The following is a 16,619-nucleotide window of genomic DNA, read 5'->3' on the forward strand; positions in this document are numbered from 1 at the left end:
ATTTAACTTTGCTGGTGAATGTGTGAAGTCTGTAATATAGGAATTGTTAAGTTTCTAATCTAACTTCGAGTACCTTGTTGCTATTTGTACTACATTTACTGACCACATTGCTGATCACACCACACTTCTATACGTATATTACTGCTATTTGTACTACATTTACTGACCACATTGCTGATCACACCACACTTCTATACGTATATTACTGGGGTAGCAAAGTGTTCAATAAATGTGGTACAATTATTATTGTTTTTCAAAATATTTTATGTAAATTCACCTAAATTAATCTTTATAATTTGCACATATTTTAATTGGATTTGGGTTTTGATTGAAATGAAATCAGATTTAGACCTGAAAACTAGCAATAGAGAGCGCTACGGGCTCCAATGACTGCCAAAAAGGGCCAAGTCATAGCCTTAAAAGGCCCAAGTTATGGAACCCCCGCGGGCCCGCGGGAGTGGAAACAATTAAACATGAAATCAAATCAAAGGGCCTTCGAAAAGTCGCTGCCCCTCCTCCGCCTTCATCACTTGTGCACGGTGCAAACCCTCGTTTCCAATCGAAACCCCCCTCGCATGAAATAAATAACAAAACAAAACAAAACAAAAAAAACAGAAAAACGAAATTAATAATAAGAAAAACAGAAAAAAGCTCCAAAACCCGAAAGGGAAGGCCATGGATTCGTACCAAGCGCAGCAGCGGTACATGCGGCCGCAGCCACCGGCCACGTCGGATCCCTACCAATACCAGCAGCAGCAGCAACCGAGACCACAGTGGTACTCGAACCACTTCCAGTACCTGTCGCCTCAACAACCCCAGTGGGCTCCACCACCTCACGCCGACCATCTCCCTCCGCCGGGTTCTTATCCTCCGCCGCCCCTTCCTCACCCTTATCCTCCTCCGTACCCCCCCAACCACCACTTTCCTCCTCCTCCTCCCCCATCTCGGCCTCACCTGCCTTCTCACCTCCCTCCCCCTCCGCCCCTTCCTCCTCCACCTCACTCTTATCCTCAGCACACCCAGGTATGCCTCAAACACACACACTCTCTCTCTATGTATGTATGTTTGTTTGAATGTAGCATATGGGCTCTGATGTTGATAAATTGATTTCTGGACCTTTTTGGCTGGTTTGAACTTTGATGTGTATGTTTGATATGAGGGTTAATTAGAGTCATTATTATTCTTGGTCTGAAAACAACCACTTGAATTTGTATTTGGGGCATGTTGTTGCATGTTGATATTCTAACGCAAAGCATAAATGTTTGTAGGAGTGGGGAGCTGCTCCAAGTTGGCCAAACAACCAAGGTTGGGATTACCCAGGTAATTTTCTTCCCACATTTTAATTTCATATCAACCACAACTTGATTCGTTGAATTCATATTCAGTAAAACACTTTGTTTCCCATTATGTTTTTGTCGTCCGCTTAATGTTTTCGACCAAATTATTTGTAGTCGTGCTTGCAGGAGGCAAAAATGAGGTCCTATTTGTGTTATTATTCAATTGCTTCTTTACTCTTGTGTAAAGCCAAAATATTTCCAGGAGCTTTCACTTTTGTGGGTTGATGACGTTGGATTGAATTTGATTGTTTTGTAATGGTAGCCCATAATAATCAAGAAGATTGGGAAGCCAAGGCTAAGGCATGGGTAGATGCGAGAGCGTCAACGGAGAATCAACATCAACAGTTGCAGTTTCCTCCGGCAGGCAGAGTAGAAGAGCAAAGTCATTATCATGATCAGTATCCCCAGAACGTTGATTCTCAATATTCTGGTACTCAGCATCAATCACTTTCTGGATCCAGCTATCAACAGGTTCCAGTTTCAGGTACTCCAACTCACCAGCCACCGGGAATTCGTCCCCAGGAGACTTCATCTTCCTATGCTCATCATGCTGTTAGAGATGGAATGCCAGCTGTGGACACAAATTCTGTGTTTCATCGACAAGGAAACCTATCTACTAGTCCATCTGTTCATCAGCAGGAGGTACCTTCTAGTTATTCTTCTGTTACAGGTAATAATTCACATGGTATTGACTTTGCATGTGAAGCTTCTGTTCCACAACTGCTGTTACAGAACTCAAATTTACTCTTTAATTTTACATTCTGGATTTTTTTTAGCATTATCAAATGTAGGACCTTCCATACAGATCATTAGAGTATCTTGAAAATTAGAATTGGAGGTTGTTTCTTTTTGTGCAGCAATCATTTCAACCATATTAATCGGGATGTCCTTAGGTGGTTAATAGTAACTGGTTAAGTGGCTCTCCTCCTTTTTTTTGTTTTCAAATACGTTGATTATATTACTCCGCCAAGTGGATTGTGTTCTTTTTTAAGCTGAAGAAGTCTTATTAAGTACAGCAAGAATACATTATTGATTGAGTGCTGACCATCTCCAGTAAAAGGGAAATATTAGTCGGCAAGAACTACATCTCCCTTATACAGATGCTCTGAGTTGGAGGGTATATATGGTTTTCAGGAGATATTATTTCTTCTAATTTTTTTTAAATAAGATGTCTCCTACCTTACTCAGCCTTTGCTGACATTAGAGGGAGTAACTATTACCACTAATATATTCTGGAATGGAGAAAGATTGTAGAGGCTGGTTACATCTCCATTCTCACTCGGATTCCTAGTAGCCAATTGGGGACCCTTATTTCTCCCAAGGATTTTTCCCCCTGATTTGATCTTTTGATTTGCCGTTTGACAACTTACTTGAATGACAGGCAATGAAGGTTCTGCAGCTCAGGAAGAACAATATCACATGCAACCATCGCAGCCAATGCCCTTTGTATATGGCAGTCAGTCTGCTGACCCAACAACCAATCTTGCTGACCAGCCTTTAGAGTTTGCACCCGGGTTTAATTCTGATCATGGTCCACACCTGCAGCCCAGCTATTCTTATCATGACCCTGCTACTACAGTGCCTTCCATGAATACCTGGTCTACTTCTGTTGCACCTGGTGTAGGTTATCCCTCTAGTCTTCCAGTTCCATCAGGACCACAGGTGTTAATTCTGGTTTCTTGAGTCTTTCTTCTTTTCTAAGGCCATCATATGAATTTTCTGACATATGTTTCATTCTTCAGCATGATCCTTCCATGGCAATACCCTCTCCTGTTCCTGGGCATGCTCCACCTTCATTTGGCAGTTTTCCTGGACTGAGCCTCCAGCCAACAATTCCATCTGCTGGTCCCCCCTTTGGTCTCACTGCAGGAACTGTAGGTCACCCTACTGCAGCCTTCCCTGGTGATGCATATGGAGTTTCTACAGTTTCTGAGCGCCCCAAAAAGGTAAAATTTTGCCATTGTAAATATGTCAATGGTGAGTGGCATGCTTGTTAATTTTTTCTACTCTCCTGAAATTTATGGTAGGCTTCAGTGCCTAATTGGCTTAGAGAGGAAATTAAGAAAGCAGTCATCACAAGTTCATCTATGGACCATCCTAAGGAGGAGACGCAATCCATTGAGGATGAAGGAGTTGATAGATCTTTTGGGAAGGGAGATCAAGCTGATAGCAAGAGCATCGATTCTTCTAGATCAACTGAAGAAGAGGATGATGAGGTTTTATTCTATCACCTAAGTTTATTCATTTTGCATCTGAAGCCCCACTTCTTCCCCTTAGTGAACTGTTCTTCTGAAAAATCCTGTGTTTTTCCCACCATATATTCATCCCATGATAATAGCTATTTGGATGCACGTCATTTCCTTATGGAAACTTACATACCATGTCTTTTTTGTGTTTTTTTTTTTTTTTTGTGTGGTAGGATCAAGTGGAAGCAGCTAGGACTGCAGCAATTAACCAGGAAATAAAGCGTGTTCTAACTGAAGTTCTCTTAAAGGTTTCTAGTGTTTAGAAAATGATAGATTTGCTAATTTAACTCGCATATACTGCATTTTTAACTCCTATGTTTTTGGACAGGTTACTGATGATCTGTTTGATGAAATTGCTACAAAAGTTCTTACTGAAGATGATCTGACACTTGAAGGTAATTGTACCATAATTACAGATCCTTGTCTTTGATCTTATGTATTTAAAATAGCTTTTTTAGTCTAGCATTCTGTCCTTTTCTAATCTTAAAGAAAATAAACAAGGAATTTAATTAATTATGTCATTTGTTACAGTTGAACAGAGCACACTGACTTCAAACCATAAGTTATTGCCATCTCCCCCAGCAGTTTCAGCTCTCAAGGCTTCTGCAAAGGTTCTAATTCCGGCCAAGTCTAAGGAATCTGAGACTGAAGATGTCAGTGAAAAATCCAGTTCCAGTTCACCTGGTAATGTGTTAGGTCTTGCAAATTATGCAAGTGATGATGACGATTTAGATGGTGATATTCAGAGTTCTGTTATGCCAAATTCTGGGAAAGATGCTATTCTTCAGCACTCAACTGTCAAAAAGCGTTCAAATGTTAGGCAGGATGCCACTACAAATGACAGTTCTTTGGTAGCGCTTGAAGAGCATGGTAGAAGTCAGACAATTTTAGAGAGTGATCTGGGCAAAACCAGTTCACTTGAGCCCAAATATAACAACAATGCTGCTATTAGTGATATTAGTTATAATAGACAAAAGAATGTTGAAAGTAGTGCCGATAAAAATCTGCCAGATGGAACTACTGCCTCTAGGCTGAAGGATACTGTAGGCACATTGAAACCTGACCTCCATAAAGAAAATGTCAAAAAAACATCAAAAGATGACTCACAGGGTAGGGAGTCCAGGATGAAACCTGATAAGCATGATCGACATGAGAGTAAAAATAGTTCTGTGACAGACTTCAATAAGGACTTAGAGAGTGGTAAGATTAGGACAGTTGAGAAGGGTGATGGGAATCGTAGGGGGCATGATGAGAGGCATTCGAGAAAGGAGAGGACAGATGATCGGAATGGCTCAAGAGAAAAGGTGAAGGAGCAAAGTCTTAAGCCTGTAGAAAAAGCACAGGAATCTGAATCAAGAAAAAGATCTTCCCATGCTGATGACAAAGAGGATAGAAGAGAAACAGAGAGACTCCATAGCTCTAGTGCTAAAGAAGATAACAACAGAAAAAGAGAACAGGCAAAGGATAAGGAGGATGATAGATCAAGACGTAAACATTCTACTGACTCAAGCAGGCACAAGAGAAGGCGCTCCTCTTCTGTTGGCAGTAGGGGTAGAAACAGCAAGGACAACTTGGTTAATCATGCCAATGATTCAAGTGATGAAGCTTCTGATGATTCTAAAAGGTTCTTCGTTGTGATCTTCTGATTACTCCTGTTCTATTTATGTTATGTTGTGGCTCATATACAGTTATGTGCTGCAGGAAGCACTCAAGGAGACGTAACTTATCACCATCACCTGTGAGGTCTAGGAGAAGGTACCGTTTATCAGAAATTTGTGTCCGCTTTTTGTTTCTCTGTTTGCATCCTAAGGTTCAGCCTATTGTGTTTTAAATAGCTCTGGAAAAATGAAATTGGTAATATGTTATGGAGATATTACCTTCTTATATCCAACTGAAATCAACATAACTTAAGCATAAGGTCGTTAGCAGGTTGATGCCAAAGATAGAAGAAACAAAATGAAATGATTTTAAATCCTATTCAGTACCCTCTTTTACTTAATCTGTTCATCTTAGGTTCTTTTGTGGTTCCAATGTGACTGTTGTGTGAGATTGACCCTTCTTTTTTGTCATATTATTTTTTATACTATGCTGTAGATCAAGATATGTTTTTTGGTCAACTAGATTGCATTGATCTTTTTAGTGTTAAATGTTGTAAATCTTTCAGCATTCTCGTTCCTGTTGAGGTTTGAGTCATATTCCAGTGACAAGTTTGGATGCATGTTAACTGAGTGATTTGACGTAACATTTTGAGGTTATGAAAGCTGTATTATGTGTAGCTCTTTTATTTTGAATTGATTTGCAAGATCAGAAATTAAAACTAAAATTGGGAATGAAGAGTAAAAACATATACATGGTTCCATTGTTTGTATATTTTAAGTAACTGTGTTGAATTCAATTTCATTTACATATTCTGGTATTCTGAACATGAATAAAGATCAATCATCTGGATCTCGGCAACCTTTCACACAATGCTGTAGCAAAAACATTATTGTGGAAAGAATAGTGGGTATCCTGGTTTTTATTCTATGCTGTCCTTTGTCGGATTTACAGTGGGAATTTGTTTAAAGTCTAGTTTCAGAACACATGGTAAAGTGCAGTACAAGACAAAAGCTTAAATCTTTTGGTTTCTAAATCCCTTGTGAGAATTATGACTTTGTCATATAGTTTCTTTACATAGTCATTAGAAGCAGAATAATATGTTCTAATGGCCGCTCCCTATCCAGTATGACTCTGCAAAAGGCTGAGCATTTCTCTTCTGAACCATGTATGTATAACTCACCAAATTAGTATCATGGATGTTTTCATTTCTAGACAACTTTCGCGGTCTCCACATAGCAAGCATTCTCAGCGCAGGCATTCTCCTTATTCTTCTCTTGATTCCAAAAGGTATGTTGCCATGAAATCTTTGTTGTGTATTGTTTTTCAGACATATACACGTATGAATAAGCAACTCAGGTGATATTGCCAGGCTTCTGCTTCTATAACTCTAATCCTGGTATGGTCTGTTTTAACTGCACTAATTTATATGCAGGGGAAGAAGATCGAGGTCCAGATCACCTGTACGGCGGCAGAGATGATTGGAGCAATGGTCCTTTAAGGATTAAGAGCTAGAATTATGTTCGTTAGTGGTCTGAAGACTGATGAGCGCTGGAACCGAGTTTCACAACAAAGCCGGTGGAACATATGCAGCTACCACAGTTGAGGACTATACTTGTGTTTCTCTGAATACGAAGTGGGTGTTACTTTGTTGAATGGGTGCATTTAGTCCCGAGGAGAATGGCATGCACGAGAGCTTTGAGGCCGATGGGTGATGTGCATGAGCTGACGGTGGATTTTGTAGGAATTATCATCACAGTTTTGTGGCATCGCGATTTGTAGTTGTGACCCACATAATTTGTATGTATTGCTCCAATGTTGTTGGGACGTTGTTTTGTTCATATCAGCATTGCTGATTTTTTTTCTTTTTGGCTTGTGACTAAATATCAGAATTTTTTTTTTAATTTTCTATTTATCATTCGACCCGGATGATTATGTGTGATTTTAGTTTAAAGAATATAATGGGGTCTTAACTGACATAATTTTACTTCTGTTTTCTGAGAGAATTTTAGATCAATTTAAAACCCGAAATAAAATGATGTGAGTGCGTAACAAGAGATTTAAGTAAAGAAAAGACTCAAGCGAGAGGCTTGTAGATCAAGTGATTAAGAGCAGTTAGGGTCTATGTTTGATTCCCCCGCCCTAGTATTGCTAAGTTAGGGTCTCTGTTTGATTTCTACGTCCTTGTAGAACAAGTGATTAAGAGCAGTTAGGGTCTGTTTGATTCCCCTGTCCTAGTATCGCGAAGTTAGGGTCTGTGTTTGATTTTATCGCTAATGTCATAAAAGAAAGAAAAGACTCAAAGCTTAAACGACGCCGTAAGGAAAGGAGAGCCGTATGGTTTCGTTGACTATCACGAGTACAGAGATTCAAGAACGCAAATCAAACGTAAATCAAACGAAAAAAGGTGGGCGAAGACTTAGAATGGAATCTGACGTGTAAAAGGCGACAATCTTGGCAACTCACATGGATCCCGCACGGCCTTGTCCTTGGTGGGAGCGCCGCTGGCTGGCTGGTTGGTGTGTTCGTTACTTTTGCAACTCTCTCCTCTTCTCCTCTTTTTCAGTTAAAGTTCCAGACTTTCATCTTCATTCTCTCTCTCATAGATATATACACACAAAATATATTGAGATATAAAATACCAGGCTACTTAGCTCACGATTGTCTCATTGTTCTCAACAACTCCACGTAAAATGAAGGTCACTTTTCTCTGCTTCAAAAAAATCTTTAATTCTCTTTGCCATTTTTCTTTGTTATATGACTTATATTAATGCAGAATGTAAATGTGATTTGCTTTTGCAGGCGTTTCAAGTGGGAGTATGGAGTCTATGGTCAATTTGGCTATGTGGGTTGGCGTTATTTTGTCTCTCCCTGTATGCTACTCAATGCTTACTTCCTTCCCTCGAGGATCAGATCATGAGGCCTAAGCTTAGTAAACGAGGTGCCGGCGTTTCGGAACCTCCGAGAATTATCATATTCTCAGCTCCGAGGCCGTTCACTGGTTCTGTTGGGGCTAGGCAGAGTTTAGCTGTTCGCTCGTGGCTTGCTTTGTCCCCACAGATTGCAGTTGTGCTGTTCAGCAAAGACCCTTCTGTTGTTTCTTTCGCTGGAGCGTTTGACTCGCGGGTTTTGGTCGAACCCAACATTGATTTCACGTAAGCCAATAACTTTGTCATTCATTTCTTGCCCATCATTACTTTGTTTGAATGCAGTGCATTTTAGTTGATAGGATAGTTATTGACTTAGCTATCTGCTAAAATGGAATGTTTCTGTAAGTTGTGTCACAGTTCTTAAAGGCCTTTTTCTGAAATGCAGATTTTTTTTGTCTTTTCTGCTGTGTTTTCTTTGTTTTGGTTGTATGTTAATAGTAAATTTGTGGTGATTGGTTGAATTGAGGAAAAAAGAAACAGGTTTTCAAAATGAACCTAGAAGGTGGCTTATATAATTCAGAAGAGTCTAGATGAGGAGTACAAAGTATGTTGCTTTATTTCAACAGATGGTTTTTGAGGATTAGTTCGGGCTTAAGGAAATCCTCAAGGAGTAATGGAGTGGAGCTAGAACTATCGTATATTTATTGTCATCTGATACATGTTTGTATGGGTCTAGGTTCCTCGGTACCCCATTTTTTCATTCGATGATGGCAAGATCAAGGTCATTTTCATCAGACATTTCTGTTCTGGTTGATCCTGAAACCATTCTTTTACCTGACTTCATTTCCACCATGAATTATGCTTACAAACTCGACCATGGTTGGCTTCTAGTTGCTTCATCACGAAATGTGTCCGACTTCCCATTCTACTTGGATGAGGATGGAAAGCATTGGCAAAGAGAGAATGGGAAATTGATGACGACACAGGAGGTATGAAAAAACTAATTCCAGGCTGAAAATTTGATGGTCACAACTCCATTGATATTGTGCACTCTTCCATCAGTTGCAGGAGATTTTTGAGCAGAGTTGGCAGTCGACTCCCTGTGAAGGAAAGCTGCTTATGGCATGGAATAACAAAGATCTTCCCCTACATTCTGGAGTGCTTCCTCCTTTCTTGTATGGTAGGGGGGTGCACAACAGTTGGGTCGTCAGTGAGGCCTTGTCATCTGAGCTTAGGTTTGTATTTGATGCCAGTTGGACAATCTCAAGCTTCTATCTAGTTGATCAGGAACATCAGACTGACTGGAATGTCGGAGGTTCCAGTGCTTCAAAATTTGAAAGAAGCTGGGAATATGCTGGAAATTCTCATATTGGGGCACTATATGGATCATTGTCTTATCTCGAAATTAATTACCGTGGCCTAGTAAAACTTTTGAAATGTGACGGGCAATATATTTTTGTCAATACAACGGAAAACATTGTTTGTCCGTTGGTATACCAGAGTGCAGGGAGATTATGGAAAGGAAGAATATTGCGTTTCGGGTGGAAGAAGAACACTTTGGCTTGGGCTGAGGGTGTTAAATCACTAGGCCAGTTATCAGACTGTTCTCAGATGGTTCCAACAAAGCATACGAAACCATTAGACCTTCCATTCTCTTTAGAGACACTTCTCTCGTTCAATGCAGACAAAAATAACACAATTGTGCTTACTGCTGCGGGATATAGTTACAAGGACATGCTAATGAGCTGGGTGTGTAGATTGCGCCAACTGCAGGTCACAAATTTTATCATTTGTGCCCTTGACCAGGAAATATACGAGTTTGCTGTCCTGCAGGTAGTTTATTAAATCTTGTTTATTTATATATTTCCAGTTCTCTTCTTGTTTCACTTGAACGTGTATGTCCATTCTTATACATGAAGCATGCCAGCATGCACATGCATGGACAGATAAATAAGTAAATGATACATATCGGTTATGATTCAAAGCAGGCTGAGTTTCGGTAGTAGATCAAAGATAAAGAGTCTTTATTTACTAACTGAAGTCTCAGCAAATGGAAATTTAAACAACTTGAAGCTAGTATGAATTCTAGACTGATCTCCAAATGTGTTCATAAATTTAACTGTCTATTTCCCGTTACTGTTAGGGCCTGCCTGTTTTCAGGGATCCATTAGCTCCAAGTGAGATCAGCTTCAGTGATTGCCACTTCGGAACAAAATGTTTTCAGAAGGTGACAAAAGTGAAGTCCAGATTGGTTTTGAAGATACTGATGATGGGTTACAACGTGCTTCTTAGTGATGTGGATGTATATTGGTTTAGAAACCCGCTGCCATTGCTCTACTCTTTTGGTCCTGCTGTTCTTGCAGCTCAGTCTGATGAATTCAACAAAACAGGTGCATTTTGTGTAAATGGTCACTCTTATTTCCAATGGTATATAAGCACTTAGTACATATATGCAGTGATATCTCCATCCGTACAACTATTTAGCTATTAAATCCAATGCCCTAAACCCCTCTGTGGTATTGCTCTGTATGCAGGACCAATTAACTTACCTAGGCGCTTGAACTCTGGCTTTTACTTTGCCCGTTCTGATGGTTCGACAATTGATGCTATGAAGAAGGTGGTGGCACATGCAGCAACTTCAGATCTATCTGAGCAGCCAAGCTTCTACGACACACTATGTGGAGAAGGGGGTTCCAATCGTGTGGGTGACGATAGATGCTTGGAACCTGAAACAAATCTGTCCGTCCATTTCTTGGACAGAGATCTTTTCCCAAATGGTGCATATCTGGACCTGTGGCAGAGAAAAAAAGTGAGAGCAGCCTGTGTGAAGCAGGGTTGTTTTGTTCTCCATAACAATTGGATCAGCGGGAGACTGAAGAAGTTGGAAAGGCAGGTTTTATCAGGCCTATGGGAATATGATACTAGTACAAGGATGTGTCAGCACCATTCCAAATTAGTTAAAAAAGTTTGAGACCCAATTGGTGGTTTATTATAATCATTAGTGTCTCACTTTGGTTTTCACATCCAACAATGATAAAGAAACTATTCCTTCTCTAATATTTTCAACTATGAGAGCCTTGGTTTCATCACAGCTTCCTCTGAAAGGGAATATTAAATTAAGGAGAGCCGGCCACGAAAAACTCGTCTGTGATCAATGCTTAATAATATCAAGGCAATAGAATGCTCAGAATCCCCACCAGTGGACTATGTTGAAACATTTTGGTCAGGCTTCTTTTAATTGTGGCTATGCTGAAGAGGTTCATCCAGTTGTTAGGCCTAGCCCGGAATACTGACAGTGGAAGAAACAAACAGTTGAAAGGATCTACCATAGATGAAGGATCTGCAAGTAAGGAAGTAGGAGCTCCCATATCATTGGACTTCAGTCTACAGTCGAAGAATATTTTTGTGAGGATAGTCCACGCAGGTGGGCGAGAGGAGCTGTATCAGAATGTAGTTCCTGCATCTCTGTTGATGGAAAAGTATCCTGGGATGTGCGTTGCCCGCCCAGAAGTGTTCAAAAATCCTCAGGAGTCCTTTTTAAGGCCAGAGGAGAGCCTTTTGCCTGGTCAGAAGTATTATATAATACCAACTACTACAGCACAGAAAATTAAGCATAAACACCAAAAGAAAGCTGGGGCCAAAGAACCTGCTGAAGGCAAAGAGTCTCCAGATGGGATCATTGTGAATGCAGGAGGTTGGGACACAGATGAATCTGTTTGCTCTGCTAAAGATTATTATGCCTCCAAGGAAAGGGGGTCAAAACGTTTACGGAGAAAAGGTATTAGAGGAAAGAAGCCTTTTGTTCCCCCACTCCCGAAGACTAAATCATGTAGAGGATTGGGATGGGAGCCAAGTCTTACTTCTGTACAAGAGCTTTCTCCATGACTTTCTGTATACTATCAATCTTGCGCTCGTATTCTGGTACGTGGTTGAATTGCTACTGCAATATGTTGGTTCCATGAAAAGTCTCAGAGAGATGTAACAAAAAAATTTATAAACCATAAATAATAAATAGCGTACGATTTCCAGCGCTATATTCTATGACATGCCGTTTTAAAGACTAGGTTACTCGTGTACCATAATTATAGGAGTTGCTTTCAACAAATTTTCACTGTCAGACTCACAATATTTTGATGTCTCCCTGAAAACAGATTTTGTTTGTTAAAACTGTTATTGCCAGAATACTGCATCTAGGGGTTGTATTTTCTATATGTAAGAGTTGTACTTGAGCTGCATAGTTAACCAACATGGTGGATCATCCTTGAATTTTTTTGGGATATGTTCCTTTTATAAAAATAAAGAGCATTTTTGTAGGTAGATGCTTCCTTAAATAACATGCATGTCTTTAATAATCTTGAGCAAGGATTCCGTATATATGTACGCCAGTATAGGATACTCAAACAGAAGAAACACCAGAGTGTAGAATTCAAGAAGAAAAAGGCTGTGAGCACAAGCAAGATCTTTAGTTCCACAAATCTGTAAAAGAAGTGATTGTTTTTTAATAATGACTTACATCAACTGTCCATCGCTTCTATCTTCAAATGTACACTCACAAAATATAAGACAAAAGCTTGGTAAGGATCCATGTGTAGACAACAGAAAAGAATGCACCAGCTGGAATTGTCACAGCCCAAGAAGCCACAATTTCTCTCACTGTTTCTGCTCTAACTCTATTAAGCCCCCTTGCAAATCCCACCCCCATGACTGCACCCACCAGAGTATGAGTTGCAGAGATCGGTAGTCCCAGCTTTGATGCAAATAGAACCACAGAGGCTGCAGCAAACTCAGCTGCAAATCCTCTAGTTGGTGTCAGTTCTGTAATCTTCTTCCCAATCGTTGCTATTACCCTATACCCCCACATAGTGAGACCTGCTACAATTCCAAATCCTCCCCATGCTAGAACATCAGTTGGAATAACAATCTCAGCTCCACTGGCACCGCCATGAAGAATAGATAATGCAGCAGCCAAAGGACCTATTGCATTGGATACATCATTCCCACCATGGGCAAATGACATGAAGCAGGCTGAGAGGATTTGCATGTATCCAAAGACCCCATATACTATTTCCAACTGGGTACCCGTTGGACCTGCAATATCAGAGAGAAACCCAATGTTTTTTTGGTGGATGGTACCCTCTTTTTGCTCTGCTTCTGATGATGTGGACTTGAGGAGGAGATGACCTAGCTGCTTTCGGATAATTCTGTATACAAGGACCGCACCTGCAATTCCACAGGCTAGAGCCCGGGCCAGAGCCAAAGCCAAGCTTTCTCCAAGAGGAAAGGCTGCGAATGAGATTCCACTCACTCCCACGAATACAGCAATTGGTGCTGCTGCAGCTGCAGCTTGTCCAGGATTTGGAGCACTATACACAAACTGAAAGGAACAGAGAAGAAGAAGATGAGTCATAAGCAATAAGAAGTGTATTCTCAATTTTTTAACAGAAAATCAGGTTCTGTAAAATGCTAAGACTAAGAGTTAGACATATAGAGTGATGCTTAGGGCTTATGGTTTTGAATTAATTTGGAAATAAAAGGAGACCATGTTTTTTCTAACCAAAATATATAGTCTTTGGTAATGAGATTGGTATATAGTCTTTGGTAATGAGATTGGTTAAAGGTTACAAGCGAAGCAAAGATGTGGTAGCCTTTCTTCTAGGAACCATTAATTAGCAGGTAAATTCTTGTATGTTATCATAAGCCAACGCCATACCCATATATGATATAAGGCAGAGGATCATTTGACAGTTCCATCTCCAAGGAAGGGGAACATACCCTACGAATGCATTTGTATACAAGAAAGGACACCAGTGCTCCCATGAATGGTGAGATAACCCATGAAGAAATCACTCTTGCCAATGAGCTCCAGAAGACAGCACCTGCTCCCCCATAGACAAGTCCAAACCCAACCATCGATCCTACTATACAGTGCGTTGTTGAGACAGGCCAGCCATAATATGATGCAACCTGACTAGCAGAAAACAATTAGTGGTGGATGGAAGAAAGAACAGGAGAATGTAGCATATAAGTGCACAACTAAATCCAGGGGGAAACATATGCAGCATATAAATGAACAACCAAATTCAAAGTCCTTGTTTTTTTCTTTTCCTTTCTGAAACAACTACATTCAAAGTCAAGCTTAAATTGAGTTATATGTATAGGATTTATTTGTTTGTCAAAGTAAGTGCATGGAAGAGTAATTGTTGCTTTCTTCCATAAAGGTCTCTGTCATTCTGAACGAGTTATGCTGCATGATACATAATTGCTAATGTAACACATTCATTCAGTTCGAAAAAAGATAACTCTATTATGCTTGTTAAATAAGAGAAATTTTTAGTGTGGCGGTCATACTGCCATGTGGTATTACTATTTTGATCATAAAACTTGTAGCACTAAAGAAGATTCGGAGGGTGAATCATCCTAAGACAGAGAAGCTTCCCTTCACACGCATTTGATTGAAGAGACCAGCTCTTACTGTTTTCCAATGTCATTGTATGCATGTATCAAGGAAATCTTGGTTCGATGATTTTGAGGGACAACTCATTCATGTAGGTCATCGATCAAGCGAAACACAAAACCACAAAATACATGCAGTGGAAGTTTGTTCTTATTATTGCACAATGGTTAAACTTTTATAAATATCTAATAGCCATCCATTCTGTCCTGTCTGGGTAACATATTCCAGAAGTTGGTCCATAAAAGTTAGTTTAAGTAACCCAACAAAAGGAACAAGATATTGAACTTAACATAACTGGGCCTCCTTCATGATCCACACAAAGTTAGTTTAATACTAATAAATTTAGTTTGATTTCTCCCAATAAGCCATGAGAATTCTACCAAATCCAGAAATGCTCTTTTGCTAATATCTCCCCTTTTTGTCTCATAGGAATTGAATATGTTAATCCCATAACTAACTTTTTTTTTTTGGTCGAACCCATAACTAACTTAGACAGCACTGAGATAGAAATAAAAACAGAGGAAGAACAATATTATACCTGCAACCAAGTACCAGCAGCAGCAAGTGAAGAAAGCAAGCCAGCAAAGAGCAGAGTGTCTTTGCCCTGAAACACATTAGCAACAAGAATGCCCTTTTGCATTGTGCTTGTCACATGAGTCCCCATAAAAAATGCTCCTGAGAATTCCAACACTGCCGCAGTTACAACAGCCTGCCTTAGCGTCAATGCTCCTGAACCCACCGAAGTCCCCATGGCATTGGCCACGTCATTGGCTCCAATATTCCAAGCCATGTAGAAACCAAACAACAGCGTTGCATAAGACAACATCTTGGTCTTCAAGGCCATGCCTTGCCACAGAGACTTCATGAAAAATGGAAGACTCAGAGCTGCAAATACTATGCATATGGAAATGGCTGAAGCTGTGCGGGAAGATATGTGGAAGGCCTGAGCCATTCCAGGCGACTCAGCTTGGTCCTCTGTTTTTGTATTCTCGTGATGTTCTTCAGCTTTGGCATCTTGGTTTTGTTGTTTTTCACCTTCCGCTTCAGCAAAAGAAGATAAACTGGCAAAAGGGTGTGTGATTTTCGAGTTGTTTAGCCTCGAAATGGGGAGAAAAGACTTGGGCAGTGGTGTTTGGGGCCTGAGAAAGTTTGTCTCTTTCCTTGGGAAGTGGGTTTCAGTTGAAAAGGAAAAAGAGCGGTGCTTTGGGAGATAGAGATGAGAATTGTGGAGAAGAAATGCTTCTGGTGTGATGGTGTTCCTTGCAGAAGATAGGCAATAAGAAGGAGTCATTCTTAGGTGAAGAAAGAGGGCAGAGAGAGTGAGGAACAGTGAGGGTGGAGAATCCAAAGGGGATTATTCAGGTGGATTCTTGGCCATGGAATTTGGTGAGGGAGAGGAGGAGAATGGAGTAGGTGGTGGTAGAGGAACAGAGAAGTGTGCATTTTTGAGTTGGATATGATTTTTTTTTTCTTTTAAATTTTTTTTGGTTGGAAAGAGAGGGAGGTAAGAGTGGATTTGGCTGCTTCCTTTCTTCGATTGGAACGAGTGGTGGTCCTATTTCTTGAGAGACTTCTCACCACCACTCACATATATTCCCCGGTCAATGTTCAGAAAAATTAGAGTTTATGAAAAAATGAGGGGAAGAAAAAAGAGAATATATCAAGCACACCACCATATCTACTAGAGATTATGGTGTTTCTCCTTATGGCATTGTGGTGGGCAACTTGATCAACTCCAATTCTGGTCTATTTTAGAACACATATAACATATTGTTAGATAGAATAAAAAGCTTGTAATCAAGTAGTGAATATGTATATGTTTGGTGTATTCCTCACAACTACAATATCGCGTGTATCAAACAAATAAAAAACGAATATGAATATATTTGGTGACTAGAATTGGATTTGATTAAGAGGTATGATTGAACATTTATTAGCACTAGTGTTCCGAATTTGTATCGTGGCTCTCGGGTCTGGGTCCAAGATCAAAGAGTTGGAACTTGGAGTAGTGATTAAGTTATACCTGCTTTCATTTTTTTAACACCAAACATGGTATTGGATTAAGCTGATCAAATCCTACAACTTTTTTTACCAACCAAACGAGGCCCGGACAAAG

General features: G+C 40.1%; 4 protein-coding genes across 6 annotated transcripts; 3 read left to right on the forward strand and 1 right to left on the reverse strand.

Moving 5' to 3' along the window:
• Window positions 1-501: 501 nt before the first annotated feature.
• LOC110755810 (cyclin-like protein) lies at window positions 502-7,108 on the forward strand. Of its 2 annotated transcripts, XM_088247131.1 has the most exons (12): window positions 502-1,023; window positions 1,269-1,320; window positions 1,600-2,007; window positions 2,719-2,999; window positions 3,080-3,283; window positions 3,365-3,553; window positions 3,757-3,831; window positions 3,912-3,978; window positions 4,115-5,207; window positions 5,285-5,338; window positions 6,395-6,469; window positions 6,615-7,108. In XM_088247131.1, the coding sequence occupies exons 1-12, from the start codon at window positions 676-678 to the stop codon at window positions 6,658-6,660; spliced, it is 2,892 nt and encodes a 963-aa protein (XP_088103257.1). In that variant the 5' UTR covers window positions 502-675; the 3' UTR covers window positions 6,661-7,108. The 2 variants fall into 2 exon arrangements, with proteins under 2 accessions (XP_088103257.1, XP_088103256.1); XM_088247130.1 differs by having other exon boundaries at window positions 6,395-7,108.
• Window positions 7,109-7,591: 483 nt separating this feature from the next.
• LOC148297794 (Nucleotide-diphospho-sugar transferase family protein) lies at window positions 7,592-11,175 on the forward strand. The gene is made up of 6 exons (XM_088247132.1): window positions 7,592-7,878; window positions 7,982-8,334; window positions 8,786-9,038; window positions 9,112-9,882; window positions 10,193-10,439; window positions 10,584-11,175. Exons 1-6 carry the CDS (start codon window positions 7,873-7,875, stop codon window positions 11,018-11,020), a joined length of 2,067 nt encoding a protein of 688 aa, XP_088103258.1. The 5' UTR covers window positions 7,592-7,872; the 3' UTR covers window positions 11,021-11,175.
• Window positions 11,176-11,290: 115 nt separating this feature from the next.
• LOC110755812 (uncharacterized) lies at window positions 11,291-12,093 on the forward strand. The gene has a single exon (XM_021957099.2). The coding sequence runs from the start codon at window positions 11,296-11,298 to the stop codon at window positions 11,932-11,934; it is 639 nt and encodes a 212-aa protein (XP_021812791.1). The 5' UTR covers window positions 11,291-11,295; the 3' UTR covers window positions 11,935-12,093.
• Window positions 11,850-16,111, reverse strand: PHT2;1 (phosphate transporter 2;1). Of its 2 annotated transcripts, XM_088247133.1 has the most exons (4): window positions 15,042-16,111; window positions 13,822-14,013; window positions 12,563-13,423; window positions 11,850-11,989 (listed from the first exon to the last, which is right to left on the reverse strand). In XM_088247133.1, the coding sequence occupies exons 1-3, from the start codon at window positions 15,792-15,794 to the stop codon at window positions 12,599-12,601; spliced, it is 1,770 nt and encodes a 589-aa protein (XP_088103259.1). In that variant the 5' UTR covers window positions 15,795-16,111; the 3' UTR covers window positions 11,850-11,989; window positions 12,563-12,598. The 2 variants fall into 2 exon arrangements, with proteins under 2 accessions (XP_088103259.1, XP_021812790.1); XM_021957098.2 differs by lacking the exon at window positions 11,850-11,989 and having other exon boundaries at window positions 12,453-13,423; window positions 15,042-16,110.
• Between the last annotated feature and the right edge of the window lie 508 nt (window positions 16,112-16,619).

Source organism: Prunus avium, chromosome 1, assembly GCF_965620075.1.
Source record: "Prunus avium chromosome 1, drPruAviu1.hap1.1, whole genome shotgun sequence".
NCBI classification, from domain to species: domain Eukaryota; kingdom Viridiplantae; phylum Streptophyta; class Magnoliopsida; order Rosales; family Rosaceae; genus Prunus; species Prunus avium.